General features: G+C 35.3%; 1 protein-coding gene across 2 annotated transcripts in view; it reads left to right on the forward strand.

Moving 5' to 3' along the window:
* The window catches only part of DCC (DCC netrin 1 receptor), a 1,229,995-nt gene that overhangs the window by 989,529 nt on the left and 216,961 nt on the right, over positions 1-23,505 (forward strand). For both annotated transcript variants that reach the window (XM_079109018.1, XM_079109019.1), the window contains exons 13-14: positions 5,503-5,644; positions 13,773-13,883. In XM_079109018.1, coding sequence (XP_078965144.1) covers positions 5,503-5,644; positions 13,773-13,883 — 253 coding nt within the window. The remainder of the gene's footprint in view (positions 1-5,502; positions 5,645-13,772; positions 13,884-23,505) is intronic.

Consider the following 23,505-nt stretch of genomic DNA (forward strand, 5'->3'; position numbering starts at 1 on the left):
GTGGGCTGAACACTTTCTCTTAACTTCCAAAACAATATAATTTGAAGCACCCAGCCACATCATCTGTTAAAGATCCTTAGAAGAAGAAAATTTGATCACCAGTCTGCAATCTGCTGGTACTTGCTTGAAATCGATGAGAAATCATAAAGATGCTCATAAACTGAACTGCTACCCACAGATGAGGATGAATAAAAATGATAAAATTACTTCCAAAGATGAATAATAACCATTGAGGGGGTTCGCCTCCTGGAGTGTAGAGTGTATAACTTATTCTATTAATTAATTGCTATTAGGCATTGATATTAAAGCACCAGTTATGTGGGAATAATTTTATGCAATCACTGGAAATCCTGAACTATGATAAAGAAAAATTATTATCTGTCAAAAACTAAGTATTACTCATGTAATCATTAGCATAATTAATATCTCCAGGCTTAACAAGTGATTTACAGTCATTTGGTAGACATACTAAGCACAATTATTCTCCCACTTTTGATCCATATATTGAGATTTTAGGTCATTTATAAGACTTAGGAGAGGTCACTCAGCAAAGCCACAGCAGACATTAACTGGAAATCAAAAGGTTCTAACTCTCAATCTAAGATTTCACATCTACATTTGTATTACTTATTATTTGAAGTTAATTTTGATTTCAAAAACAACCTGTCATTCTTAGAAAATGGTTCCCCTTGATTTGCTAAAGGCATTTATGGGAAGGTTTATTCAATGTCCTTAAAACTAATTATTTAAATTCAGTTTTATTCTTGATAAGAATTTATGTAAATTTATATAAATTCTTTTATAGAAGAATTTATATAGAACTATCAAATAGAACCCCCCCCCCCAATTATTTATTTAATATGAAACAATAAGAACTTTGGACTCAGCAGTTGGGAAATTTTCCAATGAACTTGCAGAGTGACCGCAGACCAATCATTACTTAGTTCTGTGCCTTAGTTCCATCCTTTGAAAAATTGTGAATTGGATGATAATATCTGCCACTACTACCATGAAATATTGAAAAATAAGAATAACATGATAGTGAAAATATAAATAACGTTATGACTGTTCATTGAATTCTAGTTTTATTTCCTAGTTTCTAAAACACATGGAAGGAAGAGCATGTCCACTCAGGTGCATGGATGTGTGCGTGCTGGGGAGAAGGGGATGGGTAGGCTCCATGTAAGTTAAGACTTTGTCCCTCTAGTGCCTCTGGGACCTTCTGCTTTTAGTACTTAGCGTTTTATTTTTTCATTCTTAGTTTATGTGTCTATTTCCTCAGTCAGAATGGGTAAATCATAATTCATTGGAGTGTTTCTTTGCCCCAAGGATATATTTGAATAATAATAACTAAAATGAATTAGCCTCTGGACCTCTTGAACTTCCTGTGGGAGGCAGTATTAAATAGTGCCAAATGCCAGATTTGAACTTATGGTATCCCAGTTAAGATCCTGCCTCTGTGGCTTCCTGGTTGCATGACTTCAATTTACTTGGGCACTTTGAGTCCAGTTAACATGTTTATACAAAGAACATATGAGTGAATTTTCATTGTGAGTGTAAAAAACAATTTTTATGTGCTGTGTGCAGATCTTTGCCAGATCTATAGTAGGTTAAAAGTAAATGTTAATAAACCTGAATAGAACTGGTGGTTCTCAGTGAATGATCTCAGTGGTATCAAATTCTTTTAAATATTTTCTAAGAACCTGAATAATCTGATCATTTATACAACTAGAGTCCCCTAAAATTATTAAAACATGTTATTACATAATTATAGTTGATCCTCATCATTTGCAGATTCTGTATCCACAAGTTTGTGTACTTACTAAAATTCGTTTATAACCAAAAATCAATACCCATGGTGCTTTTGTGTTCTTGTACAGAGCAGTGAAAAATTTGAGTCATTGCATGTGCATGTTCACAGATGAGGTTGAACAAGGAGACACCTGCCCTGTTGCTTCAACTCTCATAGTGGAAACCAGTGTCCCTTGGTCAATTGCTTTGGTGCCATCTTTTTGCATTTTTGAGTATTTGTTGGTGATTTTGCTGTTTAAAATGGTTCTCAAGGGTAACACTGATGTGTTCATTGCAAAACAATGGTGATGTACCTTCTAGAGAAAATATGAGATAAATAATGTAAGTTGATTTACGTATTAACACTCAATGTTAATGAATCAACAACAGGATATAATAAAGTCTCCCTAACAAGCAGAAAAGATTATGTATAGACAAGTTGAAAAAAGTTTTGTAACCACAGGTGAAGGAACCTAAATCTATATTTTGCCTAGGAGTAATATTACAGTATTTACCAAGTCATTATTGGAGCAACTTCATAGAGTATAACTAGCATAAATAATGAGAGTATACTGAGGTTGGCACGCTTTAAAATTGTCAAAGTGCTGAGTAAGTAACTGTGACGTTAGCTGATTTTTATCTCCCTTTACAAAAGAATTTAATTATCTGTGGAGCACCATTTATTCTGTAGTAGATGTGGGAAAAGGATCTTGAACTTCTTTCTCCTAGAGATTTCTGGCCTGCCTCAGCCATGATGCTACTCGATTAAAATAGGTCAAAGAGAACCTGGGCTTGTGGCCCATTGCCTTAGGAATCTGTCCATTGACTTTGGGTCTGGCTTCCTTGTATCATTAGATGTTTCTTTCCACCACCTCATATTTATTTTTAAAATTAACTTAAATTTTCATCAAGTGTTACATGATATTATTTTTTAAGAAAAATAGCACCACAGTCATATCACAAAAACCAGTAGACCCTTCTCTACTTCTACCCTAGCCATTCCCTACAGACACCCTGGTTCATCACTTTTAGTGTTCTGTCTTTTGCACTTTTGTAAATGTCTCTTTAATTACCAGTATTAGATCACATCTCAGGGTTTATTTTTCTGTCTGAATCTAGTGCTCACATATTTCCATCCTAATTTCTCTTCTACATTCTTCTTCCTTTTCTCCTCCTCCTCCTTCTTTGTTTGAAGTATAATTAAAATAAAGTAAAATGTACAAATAAGAGTTCAGTCGCTTGAGTGTGCTTCCTAGGCCTGTCACCACAAATGCCAGAGACTTGGTGACTCAAACAACAAAATTTACTTGGGTACAGTTCTGGAGGCTGGAAGATCTACCATCAGGGTGTTCACAGAGTTATTCTGAGGTTTCCTTTGGCCTATAAATGACAGGCTTCTTCCAATGTCTACATGTGGTTTTCTTTTGTGTTTGTATCCTAGTCAATTCTTCTCTAAGGAGATCAGTTATATCAAATTGGAGCCCATCTTAGTGATATCATTGAACTTTAATGTCCTCTTCAAGGCACCTGTCTCCAAACACAGTCACATTTTGAAGGACTGGGAGTTAGGACTTCAACACATGAATTTTGGAGGGGTAGAGTTCAGTTGATAGCTGTGAATTTTGACATTTGTGTTTGCCCTTATAACAAACATAAAATCAATATGCAGAAGACTTCCATCATCCCCAAAAGTCTCCTTCTACCCATTTAGTCTAATCAGCCCCACAGGACAATGACCACAGGCAATTATTCTTTTATTTTCAATGAGTATAAGTTAAGTTTGCCTGTTCTTAAACTTCATATAAATGGAATTATACATTACATGGTCTTTTAAGTCTAGTGTCTCATCATATCGGGCTTTATATCACATTGCAATTTTCTTCATTGTTCTCCTGAGAATTTCATACTTCTTTTTCTATTCTGGACTACCTTTTTCTTTCTCTTGGCCTACTTAGAAACCCTAGGAAAGTTTGCACTCTCCGTTTCAGAGAGTGTATCCTTCATCATCCTCCTGATAAAGGGGGCACAGGTGAATGTCTTTAAAACCATGTCTATCCAGAATTTTCAAACACTGTGTTTACATAAGCATATGTCCTTGCTCTGTACATATGTTAGACTCTTCTTTTGCTTGATTGTTTGAGTAGATGGAATTCTAGATTGAAATCCCTTGATGAGAATTTTATTTAAGTATGTCCCATTGCTGTCAAACTTAGCATGTTCTTGTTGAGAAACCTGATAACATTATTGCTCTTGATCACATTTTCTGTGGCCTGTTATTTTTCCCTCCATTCTGAATCTCCACCCCAGTGAGACTCTGGTATTTTACAGTGATTATTTTTCATTAATGTGATTATTTTTCATTAATTATATAAAATATTCCACAGTCCCTTTCAGACTAAAGTTTCAAATTCTTCCTGTTCTGCAATATTATTATGAGAAAGTTAATCATTATTAATATATTTTGCTAATTTATCTCTTCTATTTTCCTCAATTTTTTTCAATCACTTGGGTATCGGAGATTATAGACTAAACCTCTATCATCTTAGCTTTTCTCTCCAGTTCCCTATGATGGTATTCATTATTCAGTGAATTTTAGGAGACTTCTTTGAATTTATATTCTAATTTACCTATAATTGATTTGTATAATCAATTATATTTGTCATACTTTTAAAATATTTTAATATTTCTATGTTTTTATCCTTTTCATGGATATGCATTTTATTTTAGATTATAAGAGTGTCCATGACTTTTTTCTTCCTGTTTATGTATTATCATTGTTTCTTTGAGGTTCCATTATCTTTTGGGATATTATTTTTCTTCTACCTTTTATGCTAAAAGTTTTCTGTAATATCTATTTAACAGAAGTCTTAAATTGTCGACTTACACTAAAATGAAATACAAAAAGCTGATTGCAAAGTGAAAAATTCTCGTGTCTGATGGGCTCGTTAAGTGGTGGCCCCGCTAATGGGAGGTTGATCAGGGATCCTGTTCTCAAGGATAAAGTTATTAATTTTCTCTGGAGAAGGATTACTTGATATTCTCTCTAGGAAGCATACACTTGTTCCACATTTCTCTGGATAATAGGTGAAGGAAGAGGACATGGAAGACTCGCATCTTCTACCGAGTAGCCCTTACTACATCCCTGATATCTAAATCTGTCTTTGTATTCAGTATCTGCAAAGGATTAACCTCCCAACTGCTCCAAAACTGATGTCTACTGAGCATAGGTCAGAACCTGGAATTTACCTGAGCCTTAGGAATTTTCAGTTCATCCCCTCGGTTATGTAGGAAGGAATCATTTCCAGGATTGCCTGAATATTTTCAAATAAATTGCCTTGCTTTTCAGGAATATCTCTTAAAAAAGGATCTAGGTTTCAGCTTTCTCCTCTGACTCAGTCTCCACACCTCCCTCCCAGTTTTCTTTTTAAAGTTTAGAACATATAAAATATTTTGCTATCATTTCTGTGTGCTTGAAAAGAAGAGGTGGTAATACATGTATCAATAAAATGAATTATGTGCATTTTTATTAAAATAAGAAAACTCTGGATGCTGTCAGGTTGTAGGACTGGAGGTAATTTGGTCCTAGCAAGTAATACCTCTGTCTTCTTGCCTCTCTGTTTTATTTACACTTGTGTTTGGGTCACATTTTTGACCCTGTCCTGTTGTCCTTTTGTTCTTCCTATGTTTTAATTTACATTTATTATTTTACAGAGTATCAAAGTAAGTTGGCTTCCTCCTCCATCAGGAACACAGAATGGATTTATTACTGGCTATAAAATTCGACACAGAAAGACAACCCGCAGGGGTGAGATGGAAACACTGGAGCCAAACAATCTCTGGTACCTGTTCACAGGTCAGTGTTCACACAGTGCGGTCTGGCAAGGTTTAGATGAATTAAATGCTTTAGGAATAAAATATATTCTCACTTCAAAGGAACATTGATTTTTTTTTTTTTCCTGGCAGGTGACATTTATTGCCCTGAACAAGAATAACCTTTATATTTTTAACTTCATATTCCCTATAATGCCTTTCCTATGTATTTCGCTCTGGATCATCATTTTAATACATGTATTGTGGAATTTCCATCCATAGTACCTTTTCAGCATTGTGATTCAACAACTATTATCTAATGAATTTTAAAACTTTTTAACTTATAACTTTAAAAAATTATCTAATATTTGTCTCCACAGTTAAGTGATTTTCGTCCCCTCTCCCAACCATCAGGGCTGAGGATAGGGAGAAAAATGGTAGATTATGTTATTAGGGGAAATTTTTTTTATTTTTCATACATTCACAAGTAATTCTACTTTTATAACAATATTGGTAGAATTCATAGTGGGTCAAGGTTCTTTATGAACACTAGTTTCAATTTTCATGAAGAGAATTTCCTACCGCCAAGGTGTATTTTCTTTATTTGATATTTATATCTGGTGAGAAAACATACAAGATAGATCACCAAAAATCACATTACCTGTTTTAAATCTGGAAAGAATCTCCCAGGCAGGTATGGTTGAATCTAGAAGTAAGTTCTTTGAAATGCTTTTACAAAGCCAGTCTCCTATGTTTTTTTTTTTTTTTTCTCCTCATTAAGTAATAGGAAGATGATAAAAATAATTGAATAGGATTATTAGCACAACATGTCGTTTATGTTGAGAGAACTTGCTCAAATTGAAACATCTTGTTGGAAATATTGTAGTACAATTCCTAAGATGTAAGAGACTAGACTAGAAGAGACCCCAAGAATACTTTAATTCAAGTGTCTTTATTTATAGATATAGAAGTTTGAAACCCTGAAACTTGTGACTATTTACCCTACTCCAATGAAAAAATATTAGAAGTATAGAATAAGCTCATTTTTATAAAAGAAAGGAAAAGCATTACCATAGAAAAACTAAGAATTGGATATGCAATTCACAAAACTAAAAATGACCAATAAACATGATAAAATGTTCAATCTCCTTAGTGAACAGAGAAATTCAAATCAAAAATTAGTTACCATTTTTCTTGTCTAAAGATACACCTGGAAAGCATTTGAGTAATATGAAATCTCATATACTGTTTCGGGGATTGAACATTTCTAGAATCTTTCTGGAAAGTGATGTGCACATATGTATTACATACAGCTGGTTTTAAATGTGCATATATATGTGCTTATATATATATATATATATATATTTCCATACAGATATTACCCAGCTTTCCAAAGTCCAGGTTTATCCTAGGGAACAATTGTATTAGTTTTTGCAAATTTTTAAAGTAAGAACATGTCATTGCAGTATTATTTTCACAGCAAACCATTCTTTTAAATATACTATAGGCAGTTACCTAAAAAGACTCAGTCCCAATCTTTATGAAATACTAAATATCTATTGAAAATGCTGCAGTGTAGAAATATTAAATTGCATATTAAATACTTAAAGCATATCATTAAGCAAATAAATCAGTTTTTAAATGGTACTGGTGCATAAGTCCACATTTATAACAAGAATGTGCATTCATGTTCATATTTAGAATGTATATATGTGAAATATTAATTGTCAGGGTTACTTACTTTTGTACCAATAATAAACTGAGTAATTGCATATGTAAAGAAAAAAAACAAAAAAAAACATCAAGACTATAATTGTATATTACAACTTTTGGTTACCAAAATTGAGGACTCCCTCCCACTAATGCTAACTCTCTAACAGATGAACAAGGAAGAAGGAAGCATACTGAAATAGATGAAGATTAGTAGTCTTTGGCCAACAAAACTTGCTGGTTTGAGTTGTTCATTATTTATGAGTTATTTTATCAAATTGAATTTAAGCTCCATATTATATTCAGCTCATATTATAAAATGAATGATCCCCTAAGTATAGAAAATGTCAGTACTTCTCCTCTACAGAAGGTAAAATCATTTAAAGAAAGATTGATAGACAAGCATTAGCTCTTTCACTGTCAAAGAACCTATATTCACCCTTGAGCTGCCAGAAGAAATTGCTAACAACCTGATGGTTTAAAACCATGGAAATTTATTGCCACAGTTCAGGAGCCTGAATTTTTGAAATCAGTGTGTTGACAGAGCTGCTTCCTTCCAAAGCTCCAAGAAAGAATCCCTGGTGCTTGCCAACAGGCCTTGGGTGATCTTGGCTTGTGGGTGCAGTGCTCCAATCTGGGCCTCGGCCTTTGTATCACCCTCCTCTCTGTGCATCTTGTTTCATCTCTTCTTCTACTGAGGATACCAATCATTGTATTTAGGACCCACCCTAAATCCAGAAAGATTTTTTTCTTGAGATCTTTAACTAACTGTGTCTGCAAGACCCCATATTCAAGTGAGATCACATGCTAATGTTTCAGTTATAATGAATTTCGAGAGGACATTATTCAACTCTTATAGACTCTTTTATTGTTTTTCCTCTCAAGGACAGTCATTTACAATTGTAAACTCTAATAAATATTATTGGTTCAAAAATAAGTAATGCAGTTTTACATTTGTATTCATCTAAAATATGTGTGACAATGAGCTCCTAATCAGCATAGGGTACCTATTACTACCCTAGTTTGTTATCATTCCAGCCAAAGGCTCAATTAGAAAGAATTAGGATGGATTAGGTTGTTATTTGGTATAGGTCACAAATTCCCATTCCCATTGTTATAGATTTGTTGAAATCTGGAATTTAATCTTGAGTCTTTAATCATCCTGTTCTTCATTTCAAAAGTTATAAAATGCATTTAATAATAAAAATATAATCTGAGCAGTAATGTTGTAACTGCTCCTGATATTTATTGCAAAAAAGTCACATAGACTCCTTTTTAATTTGAATCAAAGCAATAAAAAGTTGGCGAATAGCATCATACTCTTAAAATTGTAAAAACAAGCTTTGCAAACTTTCTTTCTTCTCCTCTGCCCTGTAACTTGGCTTCAGAAATACCTGTTACATTTCTAGACACTTTGGGAATATTTTCAAAAGCATTAAAATGCAAAAAGTACTACACACTGTAAGATTGGCTGTGGTTTAGACTTGTCCCCAGGACATATCTAGTAACTGATACACTTTGTAGTAAGTAGAAGTAATTGATTTTCCATATAAATCTGCAGCACTGTAAAATGTACAGGATTTGACCCCATGTTTCCATTGCCTGTAAGATACATGGATATATTGATTTAGCTGTGAGAAAATTGGAAGTGCCCGAATGTTTCATTTGTATTATATAAATATTCAGGTGTAGAAACTCAAACCTTTTTTTTTTTTTTTTTTATAATCCTCTCTTTGTTAGACAGGTGTTTTTTGTTGTGCATGTTTTTTACTAAGATAATGAGACATCTGCAATAACAAAGTAATTCAGAGTTCTAACAAGGACTTTAAATGGCTGCTATCAGTTTTATTGTGGGAACCCATGTCAACTAAATTTTAAAGTGCTGTTTTTCATTTTGGAGTGCTCTTCAGAAAAGGTTGTTTGGAATTGAATTTAAGAGAGTTCTGGTATTTCATAGCCAATATAGAATAAACATAATGATAAACGTGCATTGATATTTTATGGACTGAAAAATTGAAACAATAGCATAGCAATTATATAACAAGGTTAACATTAGGGAAATTATATTATGTGAATAATGTATCATCTTTTACCATAAGATCTAAGAAATTGAAACATAAGAATTATGGACATTGAAAGCACTTATTATTAGGGACAGAAATGGGCAGAGATAATCTGTTTTCAGCAACAGGAACTTTTACAACTAAGAAAAGTAGTGTTAGTGACAATATATATCCTTGAGAATGAAGTTGTGATTAGAAGCATCTAGGAATATCTCTCTCTCTCTCTCTCTCTCTCTCTCTCTCTCTCTCTCTCTCTCTCTCTCTCTGTCACACACACACACACACACACACACACACACACACACACACACACACACACACACACACCCCTACCTCTGAAATTGAACTTTGGGACCCTGACAAGCTGCAGGAACAACACCATTCATCTTACACAAAGCTCTTGCTGTAGGGAAGAGGCGTACAGAGTGACATTGCTAAGATCTGCCACTAAGCAAAGGACATAATCTCAACTGGATCACAGATGTTCTGACCTCTCCATAGGTGCTCCTTGTCTGTGCCACGTTGCCATCTTTAGTGTGTTTTATTGTAAGCGACTCACTGGGGTGTTATATTACTATGTAAAAGGTCATTGATATTTAACACAAATCTTAACATTTTTAACAATAACAGTCATATCATCATTTACTGCATTCACTTTGACACCAGTTCACTATAAGTTTTAAAGGTGTTTTCAAACTTAATAATTGTAAGAATTTTAATAAAATTCCATATTATTGATGAATAAAACGTACATAAATAGGAAGAGCGAGCAAGTTTTTTCTAGAGCACACAATTACGAAGTAGTGGGGAAAGAATTCAGACCAGATTCTGTCTGATTTGAAGCCTGTTGCCCTGGACCAGTGTGTTACATGTAGACATACCACAGGCAGTGTGCCTGTGATGGTTTGAGTGTTCAGGAATAGTGGCAACATGCAGATTCCTACCAAATAATAGGAGGTGAGCATGTCCTTTGTAGCTCGAGGAGCCAAGGAACTCTAGAAGACAGTAAAACCAAGCTTTCCCAAGCTACTTGTTTTAAAAATATTATTTAATATTCCCATTATCTTTATTCAAGAAACTCATACAAGATAAAAGCTTCTAGAGTGCACAAACAGAAAAAAACCTTTCATTACATACTGGCTTTCCTTTATTCCACTTCTAATGAGTGACTAAAACTATGAAAGAACTTTTGATATCAACCATCAGAGTTGAGCTTCCCCAAATTGCTTGGTCATGTGATTGCTGGTTTAACTCTTAAAGATATTTCATCTTCCTAACAGGGTAGCAGTTTTTCTAACTTAATTCTTTTATAAAGGGAAATTTGAGTGTTATTGATCTTTTAAATTAATCCACGGCCAAAATAATAGGACTATCAATTCTATACTGTCTGCCTACCCCTGGTTTAATTCTGGAATTGATCATTATAAATAGGAATTCCTTGTATTCCTGCAGAGTGCTTTACATTTGTTTTGATGTCCCTTTTGGGTTTCAGTCTAGACTATTGGTCCTTTAAGGGGAATAACAGTCTCTAGAGTGTAGCAGGAATAAGGACAGAGCCAGAGTCCTCACCCAAGGGCAGAAGCTACTGATTAAAACACCAGTACCCTTGCTTAATTTCTCTGTCCCTTATTATTCCTTCTATCTATCTCAAATAGAGGTAATGTATTCTGGGCCAAAATCACAGCGTATTTGAAATCAAGTGAGAGAATAAATGACAAATCTCTGTACAAATTGTTAACTATCTTTATATCTATTGAATGCTTGAATTTATAAATTGCTTTTATAAGCAGTTTGTCAGCTGGCCCTGACAAGAACCAGGTGGAAACATGGATTATTAGCTAATCACTTGCAGTGGGAAGTTGAGATTAAATGAGCTTTGAAAGCCAGTCGCTGTGGTGCATGCCTGTAATTCCAATGACTTCCAAGGCTGAGGCAGGAGGATCACAAATTCGAGGCTGACCTCAGCAATCTGTAAAGACTCTCAGTTTAGCAAGACTGTCTTGAAATTTAAAATCTTTTGATTTTAAAATTTTAAAATTTTTTGATTGGGTTTGGAGTATACTTCAGTGTTAAAGTACCCCTGGGTTCAATCCCTGGGACAAAAGAAAGAATTAAAAAAAAAAACAGGGAAAGCTCTGAGTACTCTAAAACTTGCCCAGCCATGTACCCCTCACAACACTGATGCAGGAACTTCGGAAACATAATTTTGAAGGTAATTTCCAGACTGCCTCTTTGAAAAGTCAGTTTCTGCTTCTGCCTATCATGATATGCTACTTAAGTAGATAAAGAAGAGGGTCACAGTCTTAATTCTGCTGAGAAATAACTGATGTCAACAGCACTGAGTTTAGAACCCAAAGACTTAGGTAAACATATCCTAATAGAGGAAATTTTTTTTTGTTTCTTATAACCACTGGGAAACCAGGGCATATCTCTGTATTTACTATGGTAAAACAAATTTAGTACACTCTCAGGAAGAACTTTTCTTACAAGCAAAACTGTTGCAAATGATTTCCCTTTATGGATGAATTTTTTATACTAAAGGTATGCCTGCTTCATTTACAGAGCATTTCCACTTCCTATGTATGGAAGAGATATTTTCTTTGCCACCTTGATGATATTGAGCATTATATTTTAACCTAACATTTCCTTTGTGTTAAGTTATCACTGAACCCAGTCATGTTTGGTGGATTTTTTTTAAGGGTGATTTTGTGTGTGTCTTTTCTGTGCACCAGGTACTCTTGGGGTCTCTGTGGATATACACATAAAATACAGATAATAATAAGGACAACCTTCTGGGTACATGGAGTTTCTGGACTACTTTATATAATTAAACTTCTTCAGAGAACCACATTTTGTATTATAGACACATTTCTGCATGTGAATTTTTTGGATGGTTTTCTCTAATAGTACTATCTATTGGAGTCAACGGCCACTTGATATTGATATTAACAAGTTCTTACTAACCATAACTGTAAACATCATCTCCTATTAGTAGTGAGTTAGAATTCTCCTTAGTACCAAGGATCATCTTCTTATACAAAGATCTACAAATTTGTAACTTAGCCATGATGTGGTCATTATTTCTCAAATACTTTCAGACATATGCATTTCCAAATACCAAATATCTCTGCTTATTTCATATGAATGGAGGAAACAAACAAAAAAAAAGGACATTTTTATCTTTCCAGGGTTGTTGGAGTCCTTGAGATTTAAGGTCTTAACAATTTGAATTTTCATTGTCTCAAGAAGGTCACATGGTCTTTTGCTAAGTGGGTTAATCCATTTTCCGCTACTATTACAGAATTCCAGTGACTGGATTGTTTATAAAAAGTAGTGGTTTATCTCATGGTTCTGGAGACTGGGAAGTCTAAAATCATGGCACCAGCACCTGGCCATGTTCATCCCTAGGCAGAAGGTGGGAATACAAGAAAATACACAAGACAGAAGAATATTGGACTAAGTTAAACTTTTTTATCAAGAACTATCTTCTGCAACAACTAACCCACTCCCTTGAAAATATAATTAATCCACTCATGAGGGCAGAGCTCTCACAGCCAAATCACCTACCTCTAAGAGGTCCCCTAGACACTGCTAGAATGGCAATTAAGTTTCATCATGAGTTTTGAAGGAGATATTCAATCATAGCAACGAATATCATTTGTTTTACAATTATTTGTCATGTTAATAAGTTACTTTGAAATTTAGGTAAGAGGAAAGCTCTTCACATCAAAAAATTTACACATTCCAGATTAATAATCTATAGAGCCTCTCAAATGTATGCATATTCTCTAAAATAAGCCCTCATTCCCTCATTATGCCATCATTATGTGTAATATAACATGTTAAAATTATCATAGAGAATGACTTCCTTCCTCCTAATATGGATGCTGATATAAAACTAAGTTTGCTCAAAAGATGATTTCAAGAGATGAAAGTCTGGGTATTTTCCACTGACATGCAGTGGCTTTGGATTCTTCTTTCTTGGCCCAAAGAAAAGAGTCACTGACCTTGAATGAATGATGGAGACATATATTTTTAGATTGACTGTTCTTGATTTATAGGCATGGCTGTTCTGAACAGTGAGGAAAAATGATTCTTGCTATTTTTGATTATTTCTTCATCATTCATATTTTATATTCCGCATCTGCCCTGAGGCTGTTTTCATGATGTATTTTTATAAACTGGAAAAAAATACATGAGAATATATGAAAAATAATTTGATTTCTGGCTGTTATATTTCTTCTCTTTTAGTCAAAATAATTACCATGACAGTCACAAATAATATAAAGCATATCAAATATTTTTAAAATTTTGCCAAAACTTTTGAAACTCAACTAGAAATACTTATTTTTTCAATAACTATTTTTGTTGTTGTTCTTGTTGGAAATATCTTCATAGGCCTGGAGAAGGGAAGTCAGTACAGTTTCCAAGTATCAGCCATGACGGTCAATGGCACTGGACCACCTTCCAACTGGCATACAGCAGAGACCCCAGAGAATGATCTAGATGGTAAGACTTTTCACCAGTTGTTCACACTCTAATTTTGGTATTCATTGTTGCCTCAGCTTTCCCTTAGAAAAGTAATGAACTGCAACTTGGGGAACATTTATTCAGGTGCAAAACAAAACGAAGTTCAAATAATAAATTATGAATAGCCTTCAACAATGCCATGAAGGGGTAGCAATAAATGTACATTAATTATAATCCTTATAATAAATGACTTTTTCCCTAGTATAATCTGAAAAGAGATATTTTTTTTCTATTTATCTTACTTTAACTGTTTGACTGGAACCATTTTCTTCAGGAGAATTGCTCTGCTTTCTGACAGTAATCAGGAAATAAAATTATATGTGTTACCTTCTCTTCCTTTTTCTTACCATGCACCTGCAAAACGTCAGTGTGTATTTTTTTAACTTGCTTATGATATCATCATTTATATTTGACACTGGTTTCTTGATGGAAAGGAAAACCAACTTTGTTTGCTTAATTGAGAGTTGTCTTGAGACATTCATGGAGGAGATATTAAGATTCATATAAAATTCACATATCAATAAATTAAATATGAGCAGAATATTCAAAGTTAGCAGATGAGAAATTGCTCTTACAATAGAGAGCATCGTGACTAGATAAAATTAAGTAAAATTCAAGAAAAATGAATAAAGAGAGAAACAAATAATTCTGTTTAAAAATATAAATAAATTATCTAGAATTTGAGGTAACAATTCATGCAAATGAGTGGTGCTTGGAAGAGAAGTAAGTTATGATCGGTGTACTTAAGTCTCGGTGATCAAAACCAGGACAAGGATTTAAAATATATATATATATGTTGGAAATGTCATGACAAGATGACTCACTAAATAACAGACATTGAAATGATCTTATTCTTTTCTTTTTTTCTTGCGGTGCTGGGGATCAAACCCAGGGCCTTGTGCTTGCAAGGCAAGCACTCTACCAACTGAGCTATCTCCCCAGCCCTGGTCTTATTCTTTAACTTATGAACCTGAAATTATTCAAGTAAAAATGGATAATAAATATTTTACTGGTGTGTCCAAGGGCAGAGGGCCCACTTGTGTCTGATTTGTGGATTGGTGGGGGTAGATGGGTATGGGATGTGTGTATATATTCTGTTTTGGTTGTTGTTTAAAAACAAACAAAACTTCCTAAACTCATATGTGTTCAGTGAAATGAATCAGGAATGATAACGCCGTTGACGGGTAACAAGTTCTGCTCCTTCTAATGTTGAAGTCTGAACACTAGAGAATCACGCCAAGGCAAGCATATTAAGCAGGCTTTATTTGAAGGTGATAATACAGACTTCTCCCGGGAGGGAGAAGGGGGCCATGGCTGATGTTCTAAAGTCCCAAGAAGTGAGCATGGCCTACATCTTTTATAGGTTAAGGTCTCTTTTGTTCTCCAGTTCTCTCCCTCCTTATCTCTCCTTCCTGCCTACCTGTCTAGGCCTGGTTTCGCATAAAGTGAAAAGCCATGGGCAGGGGGAGGGCCAAAGTGATTCAGGCAGGTAAGGGCCCAGGGGGCATTAATTAGCATCTCCTTGCTTGCAGTCCTTGATAAAGGCAGATAAACCTGGTAATCAGTGAGATTGGGAGATCCTTAACATTCCATTCTTCCATGATCAGTCTCCAACTTCCAGAAGCAGATGGCTTTCATGGCCTTCATTTCCTCCATTTGACCAGATCCCCTATTTCTACACTAACTGCCTGTCCCTAATTCTGGCTTTAGGAATACACTGGACTCTCTGTATCTGTGGGTTCTGCATTTAGGGATTCAACCAAACTTAGACTGGAAAAATATGGGGAAAAAAAATCTATATTAAATACATACACACACAAAAGATGCTCCCCCATGCTCCATGGGGTGCTGTGGCACATACCTTTAATCCTGGCAACTCAGGAGGCTAAGGCAGGAGGATCACAAGTTCAAGGTCAGTCTGGGCAATTTAGCAAGACCCTGTCTCAAAATAAAAAATAAAAAGGGCTAGGGATGTAGTTCAGTAGTAGCGTGCTCCTGAGTTTAATTCCTGGTCACACACACACACACACACACAATTTTTAAAATGGTATGAATCTACATTGTGCACAAGCATAATGAAGAGATATACCCCATTTGTGTACAGTGAATCAAAATGCAGTCTGTAGAACTAAAAAAATAATAAAAAATATTTAAAAAATTAAATAATATCAACTAAAAAAAAAAAATTCTACGCCCCTTCTTTTCCCTTGTTCTTTTCTGTCTTCCTTTCTTCCTTTCTTTGTTCTTTTTCATATCCTACTTCCTCCATTATTTTTTCTCAAGTTTTTTCTCTCTCTTCTTGAACTCCTCTTTTGCATTCCATATTTCCCATATTTCCCACCTCCTCTTTCTAAATAATTCATTGTCATTTGTGATTTTGCTGTAGTTACAAAATTAGTTTTATGAAAGAAAAACTAAGGTGTCAGTAAAACAATTAACAGAAGCTGTTTCCACAGTAGTAATAATCACAGCCATATGTTAGCATATTAATTAAAAAATATTTATAGAAAAGTTATCAAGAACTATGCTTAACTCTGAGGATATAATAATAAATGAAAAAGACATTAGCCTTCCCTCATGGAGCTTAGAGTGTTACAAAGACAGAAATTTTAGGTGAAAATCATAGGAAATTGCCTTCGTTATGGTTAAAACTGATTGGATATTCACACTATCTTGTGCTTGAACAGAGATTGGATGGGTGTGTGACTGGATGGATGGATGGATGGATGGATGGATGGATGGATGGATGGACAGACAGATGGGTGAGTGTATGGATGGATGGACAGACAGATGGGTGAGTGGATGGATGGATGGACAGACAGATGGGTGAGTGGATGGATGGGTGGGTGAATGGACAGATGGCTGGAGGCATAGCTTGATAGCTATCTGGACAGAAAAATGAATGGATGAAGGGATGGACAGATAGAAAAAGAGAAATATATATAAAAAGGAAGGTATAGAAGAATTGCATTAAAACTGATACTTGAAGATAAGTGAGAATTAACTAGGCAAAAGTGTGCAATAGAAATTGAGATCAAAGAGAACAGAATAATATAATGCAGGTTTGCAGTCAAGAGAGAGAATGGTTCTTAGGAAACTGAAGAAACAACATCAAGGCAGAAAAAGACGACATGTGAGGAGGTTTGAAAGACAGGCAGGTTCTAAATCTGGCAATAGCAAATTAAAGATTTTAAACATTGTCTTAAGTATGCTTTGAAAGTGTAACTAGTTTGTCCTACACAAGTCATTAAGTTTTTTTTTTTAATATGGCAATTTAATTAGGATTGCATTTCGAAGAGATTACTGTGAAGCATAAAGATGTATTGGAAGTAGGCAAACACAGCAACTCAATTAGGACAACCTTAGGTAATATGGGAGTTGCAGAAAAATAACTTGAGGCTTAGAGATGCTAACTTGTCTTAGATCACATAATAGACACAAAATCTTACTTCACAAAGTTTACATCCTTCACTAATAGGTTAGGGAACACTCATTCATGCTTTTGTTTCCTCAAAGTGTTTCTTCTTGGAAGTCTATATGTGCCAGACATTATTTTAAGTGCTAGGAGATAGTGCAAAAGCAATAAATAAAGTTGTTATTCTCAAGGAATACACATTTTATTAATGCAGGGATAGGTAGTGATAAATATTTCTAAAGAAAACGTATGTAGAAGCAATAGAAAGGATTAGGGAGTATTATATATTTCATGTGTTGAGAAGATCTCTCTGATTAGTTAAAATACAGCCCAGACATTAAGAAAGTGGGGGCTGGGGGACAGCCATGCTAATAGGTCATCCGTCAAGAGTCTTTCAGGCAGAAGGAACAGCAAGAGCAGACATCCTGCAGCTGGAGCCGCCTGGGACTTGAGGTATGGCAGGTAGATCAGTGAAGTTAGACCTCAAATCCTGAGATGTGCTCTGTCTCAGGGAAAGAATGAAAGATGGCTACAACAAGCTAGACACATACTTCATTTTTCTTCTCACTTGAGAAATAATGTTTGAGTTTCATATAGTTCTGCTCTATCCTTTGTTCTACCCTCACAGAGCATATGTTACTAGTTTTACTTTAAAGAAGAACTCAAGCTAAGGAAATTTAACTGACTTGATCAGTCAGGGAGGAACTGAAGCTGGTCCCTTCTACTCAACTCTGCAAATTGGGGTCAAGTACAGGTGTGAAAGCAAAGCCTCTGCTGATCCCCTGGTGAATAGTGACAGTGATCCAAGGCCAGCGATCCTAAAGAATGAGGTCATATCATTTACCCAAACCCAAGAAGATCTATCTCTTACTGGAAGGAGTGAAAATAAATGGAGCAGAGGTGCTGAAGGTCCTATAAAATATCCAGAATGAATGGGGCTCTGCACTTGACTTACATGTTCTTTCTCCTGACTCTGAGTCACAACGTAAGTGGAACCAAAATGTAAAATCGCAGCTTCTTAAAGGCTCCAAATTCCCTTTAACTCTACATTTTTTTTTTCGTATCTGTGCATTCTGTGCATCATCCAGTTCATATAACTGTCTTCATCAAGAATCTCTTTTAGTACTCGTGGGGACAGTAGTAATGAATGATTCATTGGCTCCATTTGAACTTTTCCATGCTCTTGCTCTGAGCTGGTCTCTTGTGTACATGAAGCATGCCTCCTTTTTCCTTATTTGAATATCCATGCAGTTATCATGAAATACAATTAAGAACTTGAAGAATGCTGACTCATGGGGAGTTCAAACATGCAAAAGATAAGAAGATTTCTACTGATGCATAGACAGGTCATTGTTGCAGTGATGGGAACAGAGTCAAAGAAAACAAGTAGTGCTTAAGTAGATATTTTAGGGAAAGAGCATTCTGTCCTGAAGGATTACAGGGAGGCGTGCATGTGATAGCAGACAGACATTCTTTGAAATGAATGCCTTTAGCACTCTTATTTCTGCCACTATCAGTTTTGAATGCATCCTTGCTTATCCAATGGTTACTCCTTTACCCGCTGATTGTCTTAACACATTTCAACACATTTCAAATATTGCCTCCTTTCATTGTCTTCACTTGGATAAAAATTGCTAAGACAATTCCCACACATGCATTAACAATCTGAAGATAAAGGATAAATAAAAACAGGAAGCTAGTAAAGTTGATACTTCTTGCAAACGATATTGTAGAGATGAAAATTTGAGATTGTTCATGTTCAAACATGTTAATGGAAATTAACAGTCCTTTCCAAACATTTAACTATGAAAATGAGGAACATGACTGTTTTACTAGTTGTATAAAACAGTGTTTGACTCATTACAAGGATTGAAAAGCATTGTTAGGCTTTAAAGGCGCAGTTATGGTTCATTGCTAGCTCCCAGAAACGCTCCACAGACACAGGTCTCACACAAGAAACTTTTTATTTTGTGCAGACGATTCACGTATGCACGGGGGAAGGGGAAGAAAGGAAAGAGAAACATGGCGCAAGGTTTCTCTCAGACATAGGAATTTCCCGGGCTAAGAGGAACCAATCGCGGAGGAGAATTCTTACAGACTGACTGATGGACCAATGACGTATTAGGACGTAAGGTGGGAGGCAGGAAGATTACAGCAATGTAAGCCAGAAATTCCTGTAACCAGAGAGGCAGGCGAATGCAGATTGACAGGTGGTGTGGGGAGCCAGATTCCTTACAAGCATTGGTCCCAAAGTCTCCTCAATTTATTGACTCATGATCACATTCCACAAAGATACTTCCTTAGTGGCTTTGGTGCCCTTCCTTTGTTCTGGTTCTCTTTTGACTACATCAATCAAATATCAAAAAGTGAAACCATGGACCTGGGGATGTAGCTCAGTGGTAGAGTGCTTACCTAGCCTGAGAATAGCTGGAGGTTCAATTCTCAGAACCACAAAAATTTTCAATTTTTTTTAAATTTCAAAATGCTTTAAAAAGCATGACAGAAATTAATTATGTGTTATGGAAAGCTCAAGTAGTACTTACTCTAAGCTCCAAAAGAATATTCATCCTGAGTGTGTGTGTGTGTGTGTGTGTGAGAGAACACTTTCTTTAAATATTCATTTTAACTGATTCATATAAATATTTAAATATAAAATAACATAAATGATCTCTAAGAAAGTTTTCATAACTAATGTTTAGAAGCTTTGACTTATAAAGATTTCAAAATCAGAAACTTCCACCTAGAATTGCTTTGATTTCCTTTAATGGAAAAGAAGGACCAATTCATTTTGAAATCTATGTGAAATGGTGGCGGGGGTGACAGTGGGGATGGGTGGGACATGGGCATTGTTTTGCCAAAGAAATCTGTGTTGAAAGAAACTGCAACAACAGCTCTCCCTTCTGACCTCTGAGTGCAATCTACTCATAATTCCGTAACTCTGTGCCCTGACAGTCACGCACAGGAAGGTAGCCCTCTTTATAGGTGTTAAAGGCAATGCCACCTTGCCCCTTCTTTAATTCAGTAGTTCCATTTGCTTTCTCTGCTTGGTGTAAGCATGCAAAAATAAAAAGCAGGAACATGGAGAAATACACCAATTCCTTATGGATGGCCCTTTGGATTGGGATGTTTTGTTAAAGTAATTACAAACCAAACTACACTATTTGCTCAGGGTTCCCTGGAAAGCGTGTTGCTGTTACTGACAGCTGTGAAATTTCTAAATATTTATTTTATACCTCAAAATTTCAGCTTAAAAAATCCAATATCATTAAAATTCCCCAAGGTCTAATATAAATGTCTTACATAAGGAAATAAGAACATTCGTGATGAAGTTTAGTAAAGGTACCCTCTAGGAAACTGAGCCTGGGGATCTGTTTGTACTGCCTTTTTTCCCCCGTTATTGTTAAGTGAACAGGTGGAAATTGGTTATATACCACCAATAACAAAGTGATTTAAAATTAAACCTCTACCTAAGGTAGAGTAGCTTGGCTGGCAAAGATTTGCAGTGCAGAGACTTCTGAAAGTGCAACAGTGACAAGCAAACCCCATCAAGGCAGGAACTGGCTCTAATTTCCTGCTGGAGGGGAGACAGGTAATTAGCTGGGCTACCCTGAGGAGCCAATTGGGCGAGAGGATCACTCCACGTTCATCTCTCAGGAGAAGAGAAGCACAAAGGCAGTTCTGGTACAATGCATGCTACTAAGAACAGGAATTTGAGAAGCAACACATGAAAGCTTATTTTGAGAATAATAATGAAATCTAAGTTGATGAGATCACCCAGAAACAAGGAATACTACATATTAAAACTCCCATATTTACTTAAAAATAGTTTCCACAAAGGAATAATTTTAAGTCAAAGAGTAAGAACTCAGAAGAGTGTAAAGTTTGGACTAATAATTGTAAGAAATTGGAGGAAAGAAAGAAAAAAGAAAGCAAGAGGAATAAAGTACATGAGAGTTTTGCAGGTAGACTAACTTCCTCCCCAACTGTTTGTATGCCAATCCCAGAACACATTCCCCTCTGACCATATTAGCTTACCTGGTAAGAGACTTTGCAGATGCAGCTAAGTTATGGTTCTGTTATGGTTTGGCTTTTGGTCCCCGTAAAAGCTTACATGTGAGACGATGCAGGAGGTTCAGAGGAGAAGTGATTGGGTTGTAAAAGTCTTAACCCAGGTAGGGTGTGGCTGGAGGAGGTGGAAATTGGGGCATGGCTATGTTGTGTTTATTTTGTATTTGGAGAGTAGAGTATCTCTCCCCTCTCTCTCTCTCTCTCCTCTCTCTCTCTCTCTCTCTCTCTCTCTCTCTCTCTCTCTCTCTCTCTCTCTCTCTCTCCCTCTCTCTCTCTGCTTTCTTCTACCAACCTCTCCTGCCATGAAGTTCTGTCTCACTTCGAGCTCTGAGGGCTGAAGCCGGCCTTTTATGGACTAAGACATCTGAAACCCTGAGCCCTCAAATAAACTTTTCTCCTCTACAGTTGTGCTGGTTGGGTCATTTAATCACAGCAGCAAAAAAGCTGATTAAAACAAGGTATCTAGTTGGGGAGAATATCCTAGATGACTTGCAGGGCCCAGTGTAAGCACAAGTGTCCTTATATGGGGCAGACAGAATGTAGAAGTGTCAGAAAGAGACATGACAACAGATACGTGTTGGGTTGATGCAGGAAGGTGGGCAGCTTGTAGAAGCCTGAATAGACAAGCTCCCTAGAGCTCCAAGAAGTATGACCTGGATGGCACCTGCATTTCAGCTCCCAGTTGCTGATACAGAACTTCTTACCTTCAGGAATGTAAAATAATAAATCTGTATAGCCTTAAGCCCTAACTTTATGGTGATTTAAGTCACTAAGTGTAGCAGCAGTAGGAAACTGGTTCAGTTACCTGCAAAAGAGCAATTTGATGTTGTTCGAGTCATTGACAAAGATAAATATGCTTGTACCAAATGTTTTCATAACATAAGGTAAACTGGTGGGCTTGTGTTTTATTTTGCTTTTACATTAGCATTCTTTTGAAGCCAAAAGGTATAAAAGAATGAACCCTAGACATGAAACAGAAAAATAGGTTAAGAGAAAAGATATCAAAAATGAAGAGGCTTAAAAACATCTGGAATTCTACATAATCTGAACATTTAAAGAAAGTTAAACAAAAATCAAAGATAATCAGCATATTCTATTATACTCTATTTACCTAATTGATACCTAATAAAATTAAAATAAATGCCCAATTTTCTGATTTGATGCTTGCTAAACATTCTGCATTGTATATTCCATTACGTATTACTTTTTAAAAAAGTCTTTTAAATATCTTCTAAATCACTGGAGAAAATAAAAAGACACTCAACTTTGCATAGCAAAATGCGAAAAATAAAAAGAAATAGAAAGGAAAAACTAAAATGCATCTAAATGAGAGAAATTCTAAAATTGAACAAAACTGAACTTACCTATTTTTAAAGAGACTTTTAAAAAAAGGTCTTGTTAAAAACAAAATTTAGCAATGTGCTTTTTAAGGCAAAGAGAAAACATTAGGCAAATGAAAATGGGCCAAGAAATTTTTAGACTAATAAAGTGGTGAATAATAGCAATACATACATATAAATCCATGCATACAACTATGAAATGGATGAATAAGTGATATTGATAATACTATAAAATAAAGATGCAAGTCATGAAATATCAGATGTCAAAAATGCAGCACTTAAACCATACAAAATATTTAAATAAGATGCTTTATCAAAAAATCCAACAGGACAAGATTAATTTGAGAATGAATCTCTTGAATGCTTAGAACAAAATAAAAATCTGAACATGAAATATTACAGTCATTAACTTATGTCATTAAAATAAAATTACTCAGTGTTTTCTAGCTCAGTATACATAGTTGAAAGCAAAAAAGAATAAACACAAAGATAGGTCTAAAGAAATGGTACAGAATGCAGCATAGAAGGACACAGGAATGGAGAAAGAAGAGGTTAGAAGACACAGGTATAGCATCAAATATTTAACATACATTATTCATAATTCCAAAAGAAAACAGAGAACTGAGGAGAGAGAGTTTCTGAGGAGATAAGAAGTGAGAATTCTTCAAAACTGAAGAAATTTGAATTGTCAGATTCAAGAACAATGTTCTACCTTTGATACTGGGTACTACCAAAAATAAAGACAAAAAAAATATTTTTAAATGCCCCTGAGATCACA

This window comes from Sciurus vulgaris (assembly GCF_902686455.1).
Source record: "Sciurus vulgaris genome assembly, chromosome: 13".
In the NCBI taxonomy this organism is placed as follows: Eukaryota; Metazoa; Chordata; class Mammalia; order Rodentia; family Sciuridae; genus Sciurus; species Sciurus vulgaris.